Genomic DNA, 18,530 nt, shown 5'->3' with positions numbered 1-18,530 from the left:
GTTTTTGCATATGGTTCATAAGGAATTATTTATTTATCACTGGAGAGAAAACCGATGGCCGATTAGTTGAAATAAAGAGGTTTCCGATACGAATTCGAATCAAAATTCGCCATCTATTTAGGAACAACCTGCAACTTTTTTCTCTTGCATATTAGGTTAGTAAAATCTAAGACATGGTTTAAGTAACAGTTCCTGAAAATTTCAACTTTTTGGCGTGAAGGGAAAAGAAATGGCTGAAAATTCAAGACGAAAAACAGTTTTTTGTGAATAACTCAGAAAATATCCATTTTAGGGCAAGGGTGTGATGCATACACTCCCATTATTTTTTAACGTAGATTCAATATCTGCCATAAAAAAATGGGGTTCCAATTTGAAAAAATTAATTTTTCACGATTTTGTCATCCCTAACTGGAAAGCGATTCTTTCACCTCCTGTATCATGAATCGCGATTTCGATTTTTGAAGTGGATACATCAATCTTACATTTTGAAAAATCCCAAAAATGAAAATTTTCCATCCAAAAACCTCGAAGTTATTCTTGTTTCAGCGGAGCTCTATTTTCGATTTTTTTTTCGAATTTCCCGCTCAGAGAGAATTTTCCAACCAAAACTGAAAAATGTTACATCAAAATAACTTGAAATTTTTCAAGGAATCTATTTCTGCAATAAAAAAATGTTGTTCTAATTTGAAAAACGGAAGTTGACGTCATTTCCGGAAAAACCGGAGGTGCTCATGCCTCGAAAATATTTTAGATTTCATCAGCATCGTGAAATACTTATCAGTGCTGAATTTCATGAAAATACGTTCAGTAGTTTACCGTATAAATATGGGTGAGGTTCCTCGTGAAAGACCCTGTATATTACGTCATATCACCTCAGATGCTGTTGGAGTTGACGGTGTTTCTATGAGGATGCTTAGGTGGTCTGCTCCGGTTGTTGTCCAATTTATTGTTCATTTAATTAATAGCTGTATCCTGTCTGGTACTTTCCCTGCTTCTTGGAAGTGTGCGATTGGGCTGCCGATACCTTAGTCGAAGAATATTTAGAGCGTCTCCGATTTACGAATAATAAGCATTGGGGTGTAAGGGGGAAGGATGCGTTTTATAGCCTCTTCTCTCAAATGCCAACCTCACCTTCTCGCGGTGCACCCTGTTCTTACTAACGAGGCTCTGGCGACCGAACGTGAGCGGTATATCTCTGTTTCCCACAATCACCTAGCTCAAGAATTGGCTTGAGCTCTCTGCGTTGCTTAAGTTACGTCTCAGACCTTATCGTCTCAGGTTACCTGTGCCACAAGATAATCTAGTCGCAACCGCAACCAAAGTTGCACTGACAGCGTTACCAGTGCAGCTTTAAAACACCTTCTAACGCAGCTCCTACAAAAAGATGGATCAGTCGAACAGGACAAAATTTGTATCCGGAGGTAAAATACCCTCCCATTCGGATCTCAGGGGGAAGGTGCCTGAGCGAGTGAATCATCGTACAACAACCAATGAAAAGCACATTGCAGCATGGAACGTTAGAACCTTGCTAGACAACCCCAAGGCCGACCGACCAGAGAGGCGTACCCTAATCGATAAGGAACTGCAACGAACATCCATTGCAATAGTTGCCTTAAGCGAGACACGCTTCTCGGGCGAAGGTAGCTTGGTAGAACATGCTCATACTTTTTTCTGGAAGGGCTTGCCAGAAGGCCAAATCAGACAACATGGTGTAGGCTTTGCCATAAGAAACGACCTGGCCGCCAAACTAACCGAAAATACTGTTGGCATCTCAGAACGTTTAATGACTCTACGCTTTCTTGCAGCAAACAACACGTTTGTGAACATCATTGCAGTATACGCACCCACTTTGAACTCCTCTGACAACTCAAAGGACACTTTCTACGAATCACTCGTTGCTACATTAAGTAAAATCCCAAAACGAGAACGAATTATCCTCCTTGGAGACTTCAACGCCAGAGTGGGCAGATGTCAAGACACAGAACTATGGCCGGAATAATAGGGAAACACGGCACAGATAGCATTAATTCGAACGGAGAACGTCTGCTGGCTCTTTGTGCAGAACACAATCTTTGTATAACGAACACCTTCTTTATTACGAGACCCAATTCAAGGGGGACCTGGCGCCACCCGCGCTGAGGGCATTGGCATACTCTCGACTATGTGATCGTGAGAAGAAAAGATCTCAAAGAGGTGTTGTTCACTAAACCCAGAGCAGATCTGGAGTGCTGGACTGATCATAGGCTGGTAACCTCGAGAATGAAGATCTCAATGCTCCCAAAATACCAACGCAGGCCAAAGTTACTAAGAGAGCGCCTTCAAATCTCCAAATCACAAAACCCTTCTACAAGGGAAAGCTTCACAGCTGCCGTCAAAGAAAGCCTAACACCACCGGATTATGACGACGACATTGAGAGTCATTGGCTTCGCTTCAAATCATCTCTTACAAATTCAGCGAAAGAAATACTGGGCACAGAACGCTCCCGAAAATCCCCAGACTGGTGCGCCGAGAAGGAAACTTATATCGCACCCCTTCTGGAGGCAAAACACAAAGCGATGAAAACAGCAATTAACAAGCCTAGCGATGTTGCAGCCCATAAATGTTTTAATAACATAAAACGTCAAGAAATAAGAAAAATCAAGGACAGCTGGTGGAAAGAAAAAGCTAGGGAAATACAAGCTTACGCCGATAACCATGATTACAGGTGTTTTTTCGAAGCTATTAAAACTGTTTATGGTCCAAGCAGAAAAGCTAACTTTCCTATAAGAGATACTAATGGAGCTATTCTGACTGATGACAGAAAAATTCTCGAAAGATGGAAGGAGCATTTCTCACAGGTCTTGAATCAAAATAACGACTCGGATTTGTCCATTTTATACCTGCTCCCCTCGTATAGTCCGATGACATCGCTTGATGACGAAATCTCAATGTCGGAAATCACAAGTGCGATTAAAAATATGAAAAGTGATAAGTCACCTGGTCTAGACGGCATTCCAGCGGAGATATTCAAGGTCTTGGATGAAGACATTCTCAATAGTCTCCTAACACTATTCCGCAAGATCTGGGAACAGGGAGATGTGCAACAAGACTTCAGAGACGCTTTAGTTATCAACCTCTATAAGAACAAAGGCGATACGTCGAATTCTAACAACTAGAGGGGCATATCGTTGCTTAGTGTGGCCAGTAAAATTCTCTAGAAGATTATGGCTAATCGTCTGGTTCCACTCTTGGAGAAGCTATTGCCTGAATCCCAGTGCGGTTTCAGACCAAATCGAGGTACGGTGGACCTAATTTTCACACTGCGACAGCTGCAAGAGAAGGCCCGTGAACAACAATCAAGGGTATATACAGTCTACATCGATCTAAGTAAGGCGTTCGATTCGGTGAATCGGAGAGCGCTATGGAAAATCATGGCACGTCTTGGAGTACCCGAAAAATTCTTAGCAGTGTGTAAAAGCCTTCATACCAAAAACACCGCTAGAATACAGCATAATGGTTCTACAACCGACCATTTCCCAACCAACTCCGGAATAAAACAAGGCTGCGTATTAGCGCCTTTACTGTTCAATATTTTCGCCATAGCTGTGTCGATGATTGCTGACATGAGTAGGCCTGTAAGAGGTGTTGGGATAAGATTCAGATTTGATGGAGGCCTGTTTAACCTGAAGCGCCTCAGAGCAAAAACCAGTACCAAGTTTATCACTGAACTTCAATATGCAGACGACTGTTCACTTATTGCTAGCAGCTCGGAGGATCTACAGATAATGTTGGACACCTATAAACATATATACGAAGCTTTAGGCCTTAGACTCAATATCGACAAAACCAAAATCCTGGTTAGTCCCCAGAAAGCCTTCCAACAGATATCAGCCTGGAGAATGAAACTCTAGAACAGGTCGAGCAGTTCAAATACTTGGGAAGCTTCATAAATACTAGGACTAACCTTGACACGGAAATACACAACCGTATCAATTCGGCATCACGGGCATTCTGGAAGCTAAAGGACAGAGTGTTTCAAAATCACGACCTCAATCTTAAGACCAAGACAGCTGTTTACAAGGCAGTCGTCCTCCCAACGCTTCTTTACGGAAGCGAAAGCTGGACGCCGTACAGGCGTCATATTAAACAGCTTGAACAAACGCAACAAATGGTTTCACAAAGGTCCGAATGCAGAAGTCTTGCAGCGCGCGAGTTGTACAACAATTGAGACTCAAGTAACGAGGGCCCGACTCAGATGGAGCGGCCACATTCTGAGGATGCAAGACACAAGACTCCCCAAAATAGCTCTATATGGCGAATTCACTGAGGGTGCCCGGAAACCAGGAGGCCAGTACAAGCGGTTTAAGGATACACTACATCAATCCCTAAAATCAGTTAATGCCAATCATAACTGGGAACAACTAGCATTAGACAGGTCACAGTGGAGATCTTTGGTATACAGTTATAATGGAGACTCGAGAAGGATACAGCGGCGGCCAGATCTGGTTGGTGACTATCCATGCCCGGAGTGTGGTAGGATATGTAGGTCACGGTCGGGACTCTACAGTCACAGGAGAGCACACAGTCGCAATTAGCCCTGAAAAATTATATGTCTGTTCGCACCTTTTTTTTCCTTTCTTTTTCTTTTCCTTTTGTTTTTTTTTTTCTTTTTTCGTCTTTTTGTAGATTCAATCCCGGCAACGGGATACAGCAATGAATGAAGCATCTTACCTGCTCTTTCTAAGGTTATCGAGAAGGCTTTATCGGATCAGATGTAGGGGAGACTAGGGATCATTGATACATGGGGAGGCTTGATACAGGCTTATTTCCGCGGTCTGTAGCCGTTTTCGAAAGTATTATACTATTGAACACTATTCTTTGGAGATGGCATTGCGTGACGTTAATCTGTAAGGCTAACAGTAGTTTGTTCGTGAAATATTCAACAAAGAGTGTTTCGAGGAGAGAAATTATAAGTTTTTACTCAAGTTACCTAAGGGTTTTATGATCATGCATTAATTTTTCGGCATAAACAAACATTTCACTGGGAAATATGCATAAAACTACTCAATTTACAGTTTTATTCGGTTTTCAAAATATATGAGTAGAAGATGAAAACATAAATCACTTTAAAAATTGCTTTCAGGGAGGTTTGAAACATTTCTCGTGGGGAGGCTTGATACATGTATCATCTTCAAAAAATATTCCGTAGCTAGTTGGATAAGCCTACATGAAGGCGTTTTCACCATCCAACATATCAAGGGGATTTTTAACAACTGTACAATCCCAATGAACATGTACATCCTAGTACATCCAGCAGCATACATAGCCGAGGCAGAACAAGAACCAAGAAAATAAAACAAAAGAGGTTGAACGTATAATTTTTATTGTAATATCTAAAGTAGAGTAATTTCTTTTTAGACTTGAGAATGGCTGAAACCAATAGTCGAAACGTTGTCATTGATGAATAAAAATAAAGAGTAGTTCACTGAATTTCGGTCACCTATACCCAATAACCAAATATATATCATCAAAATAAAAGATGATTAATTGATTCAAAGTCCTTCTGAAAGGCTAACAAAATCCAAACCGATACAAGTTTTCTATCCAAACTATGGAAGATGGAATCAGTAACGGTAGCCAGAGCAGTTGAAGCACTGAAGGTCTTACGGAATCCAGCCTGGTAGTCGGGCAGTAAGTTATTATCAGAAAAAAAAGTATATGGGAGACTGGGGAGGGTTGATACGTTTTTTGGAATTTTCATTTTGGAAACTGAATTATATGAAGAAACAGGACTTTTCTTCTTCTTCTTCTTCTTCCCCATATTTTAAGCCTGCGGCTTGTATTTTCCAATTATGACTCCTGAGAGATGGATGTCCATGAGTCTCTCCAGCGTTTTGGTGGTCTTCCCAACGGTCGGCGTGTTCCCGGTGTTCCGTCTCTCGCAATCTTTGCAATTCTTTCCTCGCCCATTCTTTCCACGTGGGCATTCCATGACCTTCTCCTATTGCAACCCCATCGGACTATATCCGGAACATCACATTCCCTTCGAATCTCTTCGTTTCTCCTTCTGTCTCGGAATGTGAGGCCTGGGACGTTTCTGAGCACTTTCATCTCGGCAGTTCGTAGTGCGTTGTTCATTAATTTAGTGTCGGCTCTCGTTTCAATCCCATATGTCATTATTGGTCTCACGATAGTTTTGTATATTCTGGTTTTGGCTTCCTTACGCATGTGTTTGTTATTCCACACAATGTCTCTAAGAGCACCCGATATCTTGCCGTCATGACTTGCTCAATCGGTCGGTCCTCAACTACAAGTTTGCATCTGATAGGTTCCTTTGAGACAACGAGTGACTTCGTTTTTGTGGTAGATATTTCCATGTTAAGTTCTCTTGCCTTTGTGTAGAACTTAAACAGGAGCCTCAGTAGATCGTCTTCGCTCTCAGCCACAATTACTGCATCGTCGGCGTAGCAGATTATCTTTATTTCGCCAGTTGCCAGCTTATACCCTCTTGTTGTTTCCTTCAGTTCTTCTATTATGTCGTCCATTATAAGGATGAATAGTTGGGAACTTAAGGAATCTCCCTGCCTTATTCCTGTCGGTGTTGGTATTTCTCTTGTGAGACCCTTATTTGTCATTATTCTTGTGGATGTTTCGTGATTAAGTTCCCTTACAATTTTTACGATATCACCAGAGACATGTTTTTTCTTCATGATGCGAGTGACATCTTTCAGTTGGACTCGATCAGATGCCTTTGTCAGGTCTATGAAACAGATGTACATGGGCTTGTTGTACTCGATGGACTTTTCTATAAGCTGTCGGACTATATATATTGCGTCCAGAGTTGATCGGTTTTTCCTAAATCCCTGCTGCTCTTCGGAGATTTTCGTGTGTCGCTGTATCATGTCCGTCAGGATCTTCGTAAGAAGCTTCATAGTTGAATTTAGTAAGGTGATTCCTCTGTAATTTTCGGGTTTTTTCCTGTCTTCCTTCTTGAAGATGGGTATTGTTACACTCTTTTTCTATTCCTCTGGAACCTTTCCTGTGTTGAGTATTCTGTTGAACAGAGATTTCAGTTCGTTACTAAGTTGGGGTCCTCCATGCTTGAGAAGTTCATTTGGTATCTCGTCTGGACCTGGGGATTTACGATTTTTCAGTTTTTGGATTGCTTCTTCTACTGCCTGGTTGGTGGTCTCGGACTTTTCTTATATTATATAATTCTTCAATTATTCGTTCAACAAAATGAATATAGAAGTCTCAAAACATAAACATCTTATTCTGTACAGAACGTGGAACACAAAAACATGCAAACTGCCTCAAGCCTCCCCACATATGGGAGGATTGATACGATGTACTGGGAGGTATGAGACACAAATTGAAAATATGAGTTCCATTGGCATCACTTGCAAATGTCACGTATAAACATTTTTGTGCCCTTTCTAACATCGGCAAATTCTTCGTCGCGCCATTGCGAGCACACCTGACACCTGAACTAGAATTCGTTTGATCTAGAGGATGAAAATGAACCATTGCAATATATATAGGCTACATTTTCGCCCTCTCAGTCATATTCTTCAACCGTGTCATCCTCATTGTCCGAAATATCCCTTTTAACAACTGTACAATCCCAATGAACATGTACATCCTAGTACATCCAGCAGCATACATAGCCGAGGCAGAACAAGAACCAAGAAAATAAAACAAAAGAGGTAGGTATACGTAAGAGAGACTATGTAGAGAAGGGATATTTCGGACAATGAGGATGACACGGTTGAAGAATATGACTGAGAGGGCGGAAATGTAGCCTATATATATATTGCAATGGTTCATTTTCATCCTCTAGATCAAACGAATTCTAGTTCAGGTGTCAGGTGTGCTCGCAATGGCGCGACGAAGAATTTGCCGATGTTAGAAAGGGCACAAAAATGTTTATACGTGACATTTGCAAGTGATGCCAATGGAACTCATATTTTCAATTTGTGTCTCATACCTCCCAGTACATCGTATCAATCCTCCCATATGTGGGGAGGCTTGAGGCAGTTTGCATGTTTTTGTGTTCCACGTTCTGTACAGAATAAGATGTTTATGTTTTGAGACTTCTATATTCATTTTGTTGAACGAATAATTGAAGAATTATATAATATAAGAAAAGTCCGAGATCACCAACCAATTAATGAACAACGCACTACGAACTGCCGAGATGAAAGTGCTCAGAAACGTCCCAGGCCTCACATTACGAGACAGAAGGAGAAACGAAGAGATTCGAAGGGAATGTGATGTTCCGGATATAGTCCGATGGGGTTGCAATAGGAGAAGGTCATGGAATGCCCACGTGGAAAGAATGGGCGAGGAAAGAATTGCAAAGATTGCGAGAGACGGAACACCGGGAACACGCCGACCGTTGGGAAGACCACCAAAACGCTGGAGAGACTCATGGACATCCATCTCTCAGGAGTCATAATTGGAAAATACAAGCCGCAGGCTTAAAATATGGGGAAGAAGAAGAAGAAAAGTCCTGTTTCTTCATATAATTCAGTTTCCAAAATGAAAATTCCAAAAAACGTATCAACCCTCCCCAGTCTCCCATATACTTTTTTTTCTGATAATAACTTACTGCCCGACTACCAGGCTGGATTCCGTAAGACCTTCAGTGCTTCAACTGCTCTGGCTACCGTTACTGATTCCATCTTCCATAGTTTGGATAGAAAACTTGTATCGGTTTGGATTTTGTTAGCCTTTCAGAAGGACTTTGAATCAATTAATCATCTTTTATTTTGATGATATATATTTGGTTATTGGGTATAGGTGACCGAAATTCAGTGAACTACTCTTTATTTTTATTCATCAATGACAACGTTTCGACTATTGGTTTCAGCCATTCTCAAGTCTAAAAAGAAATTACTCTACTTTAGATATTACAATAAAAATTATACAGTTTTATATACTCTTTAGGAACACAAAAAAAGGACTTTGGAACAATATCACAAATAACAAAACACAAGACAGGAATCTAGAGAATTCTCTAACCACTATGAAAATAAGTATTTCTACAACAGAGCAAGCACCATCGTTATTGTTATATTTATTCATGATCTCTGAGATGTGAAGACATTATATGTGATTATTTTCTTGGGAAATCTCCACGTCAAACAAAATTCTCACAAAATTTTCGTTAATATATCCGATAAAGAAACGTGTGTTCTCGATGTGGAACGTCTGATTAACAACAATCCGTCATCCATCCTTCTTCAGGTTTTAGTCAGCAATCATAACTCGTTCTTGTATGTTAGGTTGTCTACTTCGTCTATTTTCATCCTTGATCAAATTGGATTGAATTGAATTGAAATTCGCACAGTCTGTTATTCTATTCATTGAATCCATTTCCCGTTTTATGAAATTTTTTTCTGCTATTTCTCTTTTGTTGTTTATTTTTTCTTTATATAGAATGCTAGTCTCCTCAAAATCTATATCGTGGCCTAGCTTCAAAACATGTTCGGCTAAAGCCGTACTTTCTGCCTTATTCGTCCTAATCGTACTCTTATGTGCGGAAATTCTATTCTTCAACTTTTGTTTTGTCGTTCCAATGTATTTAAGATCCACAACATTTTTGTCAAATCTATTTCTTTTTTTGTTTTCTGTTCAGTGTTGTAATGAAGGAAAATGCGATTCTTCACTATTTTTTCTATAAGTTTCTTAGGGAAGCCATTTTCAAGTAGTACTCGCATTACCAAGGCCAATTTTTCTTCTCTATGTATAGGTGAAGTAGCTTTTATTGCTCTATTCCTGAGTCCTACAGCCACAAAAGGAAACAGTGGCTATAGGACTCAGTGATAGTGTAATAAAACTTACTTCACCTATACATAGAGAAGAAAAATTGGCCTTGGTAAAGCGAGTACTACTTGAAAATGACTTCCGTAAGAAACTTATAGAAATAATGGTGAAGAATCGCATTTTCCTTCCTTACAACAGCGAACAGTGGTATAATAATAATAATATAATAATAGTAGTTTCTTCGGTATCAGGCCTGTAGATGATATGACAATAGGGATGGTCTTAATACCTTTCAGCTTCCACTGTCTCTTGGTTTGTTCCTCGAGATCTCTGTACTTGGAAATTTTTTCAGTGTGCCTATCTAGAAAATTGTTATTATTTGGAATCGCCACATCGATGAATAGTGCTCTGTCCTCATCCTCATTGAGCAATATGAGGTCTGGTCTATTGTGGGTTATTTTTCGGTCTGTGAGAACCGTGGGATCCCAGTAGAGCTTGTGATGTTCATTTTCCAATACAGCATCTGGATGGTAATTGTAATGAGGAAGCCTTTTTCGAACTTAGAAGTTGGTGTTTTAGTGCCAATTCTTGGTGAAGAATCTTGCCAATGGCATCATGTCTATTTTTATACTCCGTACCCGCGAACTTCTGACATCCCCGGTGATGTGCTGGATAATTTCATGTGTCGCACAGCCATAACGACAGCTATCGTCCGCCACTGAGGCATCCTTGGCGATGTATCTCATGAAGCCCTCTGTCTCAGGAAACAGCCTTCCGGAAGTCAACCCGTAGTTCGACGCAGATATGTCGACGTAATCATGGTTGACCTCGTTCTGGTGCCTTCCATGCAAAGGTTTGCCAATCAGTTTCTGCATTTTACTTTCTGCAGAGTGTTCGACGGTTTCCAAGTGGTCATACTGCAGCTGTAACGGTGTAGAACTATCTGCAACACAAACTACTTGATGGAGTTCTGATGAAGTACCCTTGCTCAGAAAATATTTTCGAAGTCCTTCAATTTCCTGGGTCATACGGTTGGACAAATCAACAATTCCTCTACCCCCAAGATGTCGTGGCAGCTCGGTCCGTTCTATAGAGCTTTTGGGGTGATGTTTATTGTGTTTAGTCAGCATCGTCCTTATTTTTCTCTGCAAGGCTGCTAAATCGGTGGTGGTGCAAGAGATACCGAATGAGTAGCTCAGCGACGAGCAAGCGTAGGTATTGATAGCTTTTATCAGATTCTTGCTGTTAAGGCCAGTTCTCATTATCCTTTTCAATCTTCGGGTGAACTCCTCCGTTAGTTCTTAGTTCTTTCTTTATCTGGCTCTGATTGATTTTTCTTGCCTGTTTTATGCCCAGATACTTGTATGTGACTCCTTCCTTAAATGCTTCAATTTCTGCACCTTCCTTGAGTTTGAACGTACTATCTTCTATTTTCCCTCTCGTTATGTTCAGCAGTCGACATTTTTCTAGTCCAAACTTCATTTTGATGTCTTCCGAGAATCCTTCCACCATATTCAGCATCAGTTGCATTTGCCTCTTGGTAGATGCGAAGAGTTTCAAATCGTCCATGTAAAGTAGATGATTCAGTTTCATCATAGTTCTACTGCCGCTTTTGTTGGCAAATCCGTAGTTCGTAGAATTCAATCTATGAGACAAGGGATTCAGGGCCATGCAGAACCACAGAGGGCTCAGCGAATCTCCTTGGAAAATACCGCGTCTTATTCGAATAGGTTCTGTTGTAATGGAGCCATCTGCTGCTTTCATTTGAAGACTAGTACGCCAGGTTGACATGGCGTTTTTCAGGAACTTAACAATATTAGGATCCACCTTGTAAATGTTCAAGATAGTCACGAGCCATTCGTGAGGTATGGAATCGAATGCTTTCTTGTAGTCTATGTACGCAGCGTAAAGATTCCTTCGCTTGGAGAACGCTTGATTGCAGATAACTGAATCAATTATAATAGATACTAATAAGAACTTTTTTTTTAATTTTAATAGGTCCAAATAAATTAATATTAAACCATAAGAAGAAGTTTTTCTAACGATGATAATTCTCACAAAAGTTCATTACAAAGACACTGTACGATTTATCATGTTCAACAAGATGTATGCGGCAAAAGAGAATAATGAAAAATTCATTGAAAAAATCGAAGAGTTAGATTCAACCCACATTTCACCGTGTTTGAAGTCATTGAAACAAAAGATGCTACTGACCATTTTCGCCAATTCCATGTGGCTCAATGCTACTAAGTTTAGTGCGGAACATAATGGTAGGCTTCTTCTGGATGGTTTCCTGAAACCAACATGATTTCTGGGAAGTTCAACTCCCATACATGTTGAAAATGTATTATGTAACTCAGCTAACAAATCTTCAGATGATGAAGAAAACTCTGATTGCGACGACGATAGTGACAACTGCGATTATGAAAGTAGAGAGGAATCGGACTTCGACTAGAAAATGTAATACACTGATATAAAATATATCTTGATTCAAGAGACTGATTTTGAAGAAACACGAAAAACAATTTTTGAGATTTAATGATATTTGTACTTGATGGATAAACAATTCATTAATATAAAATAAATCTCTTCAATACTTTGAGTGTTTTTCGTAATATTCATTACATAATTATAATTTTGAAGTACATGTAAAGCCGTTCCTACTATTGTTTGAGCTGCCGGCTAAGAACCCTATCGATCGACGCATGCGCAATGGCTCTAAATACTCACACGGCTGGAATCCAAAATCCTCATCCAACGAGTGGCGTTGCGCGCCATCTCTTTCACATTATTTCGGATATCTCGCGTTTTTAACAGATGGCAGACCTAACTTGCGGCTATTTATTCACAGGCAGCCATATATCATCATATTCGATAAAAAATTAGCTTCAATTTGATATCAAAAACATCCGTGTACGTCATGAACGTAGAAATACATCGAAATGGTAGTTGCAGCCGAGTATGCAACGGCAGCTATGGATTTTAGTATTCTTTACATGCATTTTTATGATGTGGATGATATTTTATTTTAAAACGAAGTGAACGAAATTTCTCTTGGAATATTGATTAACATTAATCCAATTGAAATTACTTGCGGCCATTTTTGACAGGCTGCGGTGTTATCAGTGTTTTCTCCTATCCATAAACGTATGAAAAAATGTGTGTTTGACTCTATACGTAATGAACGTTGTAATTCTGCAGCGGGATCTTACACTTTTATGATTTCTTCATGGTATGGTCTTTTTATGACACAATATACAAATTGATTAATGTATGGAGAGTAGAGAGAAGGAGAACGATCGCTGCTTCGAGACCATGAATTTTTTGTCCCCTAAAATATGTACCAATATGGTAGTTCATGCTTTTGCCAATAGGCGCGCTAGCCATCACTTGATGGCGAAATTTTGATTTAAACTAGTTGAAGTTGGCTGAGTTTTGGCATGTAGTATTTATCGAACCTTAAGCACCATGGATATTAGTAGATTGGAAATACAAAGTTTGCCGTTCTCGGAATCCTGGAAATTGGAAATCTCAATAGGAAAAATATTATCTCCATACCATTTAGTTGAATCTGCAGAATTCATTTTTTTTTCGAAACGATTTTACCGCCTCTGTTCGATCATTCCTCCGCATTGGCGCCTATTCGAATACTTTATCATATTGATGGCTCACATGCCAATTTTGATCAATGAACACATAATATCCAGTAACCCACTTACTTGAAATGAACCTAAATTGAAATCATATAGTCCTATGAAACTCTATTTTGTGATCATCTGCTTTTATGTGAATGCAAAAATATGAATGTCATTATCTTTGTAACCAACTCACTCGAAGGCACAGAATTTGTTTGATATTTCTATCATACCTATTCAAACATAGCTATTACAGAAATATATTATAATAGTTTTAGGTTTTCGTGCTCTGGGCAAATAACCCGTGAATCTCAATTCAATATATATGTGATTTCCGTTTATATGATAATTCAGATGGCGGTGAAATTTTGCAGGACTTATTTTGTAGCCAATAACCTAGGTACTAATTTTCAACTCGGACAAATTTGTGTTTTTGGATAAATTAATAAGAAATTCATATATATATTCGTGGGGCCGAACAGCATTGGGTAACATGGATGGGGACCGATCGATTTGAACAAGCGAACTGCGAACAAAAGCTTCTTTTTAAATAATTCAAACCAATAATTTTCTACTATTTTTTCGATGAAATGAATGGTTTACTGAAAAAAAAACAGTATATTTACCTTCATAGCAGGTGGAATAGAATTCAACATATCCTCAAGATAGTCAAAAAATTGAATCAATCAGAACACAATGCACGTATGACTGACTACCATGGTAGTCACCGATATGATCGACATTTCAGAAACACCTGGCTACATCCTCCAATAATTGAATTGAATACAATACTTTTCCGAGTAAATGTTTATACGGAAAATAATCAGCTGCTGACCTTAGCTGACGCACAAGTTGACTTCCATGTTTTTATTATTCAATTCTTGTAGTATAAACACACGGATGATATTATACAGGGTCTTTCACGAGGAACCTCACCCATATTTATACGGGAAACTACAGAACGTATTTTCATGAAATTCAGCACTTATAAGTATTTCACGATGCTGATGAAATCTAAAATATTTTCAAGGCATGAGCACCTCCGGTTTTTCCGGAAATGACGTCAACTTCCGTTTTTCAAATTAGAACACCATTTTTTTTATTGCAGACATAGATTCCTTAGAAAATTTCAAGTGATTTGGATGTAACATTTTTCAGTTTTGGTTGGAAAATTCTCTCTGAGCGGGAAAATTCGGAAAAAAAATCGAAAATAGAGCTCCGCTGAAACAAGAATAACTTCAAGGTTTTTGGATGAAAAATTTTCATTTTTGGGATTTTTCAAGATGTAATATTGATGTATCCACTTTAAGAATCGAAATCGCGATTCATTATACAGGGGGTGAAAAAATCGCTTTCGAAGTTAGGGATGACAAAATCGTGAAAAATCAATTTTTTCAAATTAGAACCCCATTTTTTTATGGCAGATATTGAATCTAAGTTAAAAAATAATGTGAGTGTATGCATCACACCCTTGCCCTAAAATGGATATTTTCTGAATTATTCACAAAAAACTGTTTTTCGTCTTGAATTTTCAGCTATTTCTTTTCCCTTCACGCCAAAAAGATGAAATTTTCAGGAAGTGTTATTTGAACCATGCTGTAGATTTTTCACCCCTTCTTGAAACCGACTTCAAGTTACTATTAGGAGAACCATGGCAAACTCTCGCAGTTATAACTAGAGAAGATGCTCAAAGTTTTGACCGTTAATTTATAGACATTCATTTAACCGTCTCAGGAATGCTTCGTGCGTTGCTCTTCTTATTTCATCGGGAGGAAGAGATCTGCAAAAGTGTTTAAAAACCAAATTGAGTTTCAAAACTATGAATCTAAAAATCTAAACAAACCTGAACGCATTTCTGACTCGTTCTATGCAGTCCTCTTTATCAGTCAGGGGAGTTGAGTAGACAATATTTTTTATCCTACCCCAAACATAATAGTCTAAAGGAGTTAAATCGGGAGAACGTGGTGGCCAAAGATGTGGACCATTGTTCGCCAACCATCGATCTTCAAATAGCCTGTAGAGGATATTTGACACATTGAGTGAATTGTGTGGAGGCGCGCCATCTTGTTGATACCATAAGTCATTATGGTTCTGTACTAGCGGCTCAATTATTTGAGTCAATATGTCAGAATATCTATCTCCTAAGGGAGAACATTCTTTAAATAATGCAAACTTGTGTTGTGTTCTATCTTACCAGTTAAAGTCCCATCATAAATGTGAACATCGAGAATTGCATTATTTTTGATGGCGCAAAAAACATTGAAACTCCAGGTCTCTTGAAAGTTCCATTGTCTGAAGTAGTGGTTGTTCTCTTCATCCCAATAATGACTGTTATGCCTATTGAAAGAACCATTCTTTGTGAATTTAGATTCATCTGTCCAAATTATACAGTCCAAAAAGTTTTCATTCTCTTGAAATCGAATCATCATAGCTTCGCAAAACTCTGTTCTCCTGACGAAATCAGTTTCCTTCAAATGCTGTACCATATTGAATTTATATGGGTGCATTTTATGTTTTTTTAATATTCTCCAAACACTAGATTGAGATAATCCCAGATCAGTCTCGTTATCTTTGAGGGAATTTTGAGGATTCACACGAAAATATGCAAGAACTGGTATTTCGTTGTTCTCATCTTCTACTACACTTTTTTCTCTGTGTATAGTTTTCTTAACGAAAGATCCGACATTTCTCAAGTTTGTCATGGTTCTGTTAATGGTATCTCTCGTTGGTCTGGGTCGGTCAGGAAACCTCTCAATGAACAGTCGAATCGTTCTATCTACAACTTCATTACATTCTCCATGAAGTAGAATGAGATTTAAATAATCTTCATTGGTAAAATTAGGCATAGTGATCGATTTTATAACTTAATACGAATTATCACCAAATTAATAGTACCTAAACACAAAATGCTACTGAATAAAGAGGAATTTGGCAGATGTAATTAATGATATCTATCATTAAAAAAAGAATGTAAAACATGGTAAGTTTTTGCATATGGTTCATAAGGAATTGTTTATTTATCACTGGAGAATAAACCGATGGCCGATTAGTTGAAATAAAGAGGTTTCCGATACAAATTCGACTCAAAATTCGCCATCTATTTAGGAACAACCTGTAAATTTTTTCTCTTGCATATTAGGGTAGTAAAATCTAAAACATGGTTTAAGTAACAGTTCCTGAAAATTTCATCTTTTTGGCGTGGAGGGAAAAGAAATAGCTGAAAATTCAAGACGAAAAACAGTTTTTTGTGAATAACTCAGAAAATATTCATTTTAGGCCAAGGGTGTGATGCATACAATCACATTCTTTTTCAACGTAGTTTCAATATCTGCCATAAAAAAATGGGGTTCTGATTTGAAAAAATTGATTTTTCACGATTTTGTCATCCCTAACTTTGAAAGCGATTTTTTCACCCCCTGTATCATGAATCGCGATTTCGATTTTTAAAGTGGATACATCAATCTTACATCTTGAAAAGTCCCAAAAATGAAAATTTTCCATCCAAAAACCTCGAAGTTATTCTTGTTTCAGCGGAGCTCTATTTTCGATTTTTTTTTCGAATTTTCCCGCTTCCTACATAAAAATATATCGCTCAATGGAATCCGTCCATTCGTTTGCGAACTGGAATTTTTTAACTAGAAATAAATTTTTTTCCCCTGCTATTAGTAGGGAAAATAGAAATCCTCGATGAGCGACCTCTAAATAATGAAATTTTTGACTAATATTTTCACAGACGTCATTTTTCAGTGCTCTGAAGATAATAAGGGGTGTGTTTCTCGAAAAAAAAGAAAGTCGATTTTTTTGAATCAGTTTAAATTATATATATATATATATATATATATATATATATATATATATATATATATATATATATATATATATATATATATATATATATATATATATATATATATATATATATATAGGGAAAAATAGCTAATTTGGGTATTCAGCAATTATTGGCTGGGCAATTATCAACAATCAGGTGTCATAACATCTATATTTCGAACCTCTTGTGGTTCTTCTTCAGGATGCTAAAATAATATAATAAGTGGATACACATAAAAACAAACTTCTAACAATTACTTACGTCCGACAAGATTATTGTTTAAATTTACAGAGAGATTTTTGGAGAAACATTATATATATGATTAATTTAAACTTAAATTTATAAAGCAGGTTGTTTGAATAAAATAATAACGCAAGTTGGTTTGAAGCAAAATTGCAATTGTAGGTTAATAATATATATATATATATATATATATATATATATATATATATATATATATATATATATATATATTCTCGAATGAAAGTTTTCGGAGGATGAGGATAGAAAAGTATTCACCGGAACGCTTCATGAACTCGCAAAGTTTCGCGCCAAAGAATAAGAAAGTTCTTTGAGACATGCGAGTGGAAAGTATCCACTCAAGGCGATCAAGAAGGAATGGAATAAGCTTACTCTACTGCGATTAGTCAAATACATCAAGCAGTAGAGAATTTTTTCAATGGGTACATAAAACTTATGGGAGACGAATAAAGGCGAGAAAGTGCGAGCAAAACCGAAGTCGAAAGTAATCTACCTAAATTATTAATCGAGCAAATTTCCAGGGCTACACCCAACTACACCAATAGTGATACCGCACTGAGAGATATAGCCGGTAAACGATGCGTCAACAATAGTCGAACTGAGTTTGCGTTTTCGTTACCCAGGTGATCATACGAATTCCGAAAATCGATACTAAAGATCTCCATACTGGAGATAGTGAAGTTATTTATGAAAAGATGTAGGTAAAAACTGTTTTGATGACCATTGTCCGAATAATGTTATGCCTCCTCTACACTACTCGCGAAGTTCCTCGGCGAAGTACTCTAGAAAGTTTGGCGAAGTCCGAAGTACGTCGCTACACACTCGTTCAACTTCGCGAAGACTGCGAAGAGCTCATTCGCTCTGAGGTGCCGAGTGCCGATAGCGTGCGGACGTTGGTGATGGACGCCCAAATAGCGAATCCTTCTTTTTTCTCAATTCCTCAACGGGCACACAGCGTCCCAAGATATCGCGGATGCGCACCCAAGCATCATTTTTTTTTATCCTTATGACATTTATCATTGCGGTCCCAAATTATTGTTTCCGTTTGCAGTGTTTC

General features: G+C 38.3%; 1 protein-coding gene across 2 annotated transcripts in view; it reads right to left on the bottom strand.

Annotated features, from left to right (window-relative positions):
• Positions 1–18,530, bottom strand: part of LOC123314688 (delta-1-pyrroline-5-carboxylate synthase) — a 183,707-nt gene that overhangs the window by 154,547 nt on the left and 10,630 nt on the right. The window contains exon 1 of one of the 2 annotated variants that reach the window (XM_044899993.1): positions 14,010–14,145. The exons of the other annotated variant lie outside the window; for it this stretch is intronic. Within the exon in view, the coding sequence (XP_044755928.1) occupies positions 14,010–14,039 (30 nt within the window). The 5' untranslated portion in view covers positions 14,040–14,145. Of the gene's footprint in view, positions 1–14,009; positions 14,146–18,530 lie in introns of those variants that run through there. 2 annotated transcript variants of the gene reach the window in all.

Source organism: Coccinella septempunctata, chromosome 6 (genome assembly GCF_907165205.1).
Source record: "Coccinella septempunctata chromosome 6, icCocSept1.1, whole genome shotgun sequence".
In the NCBI taxonomy this organism is placed as follows: Eukaryota; Metazoa; Arthropoda; class Insecta; order Coleoptera; family Coccinellidae; genus Coccinella; species Coccinella septempunctata.
Note: the sequence above shows the minus strand (reverse complement) of the source record. Positions and strands in the feature narration are given on the sequence as shown.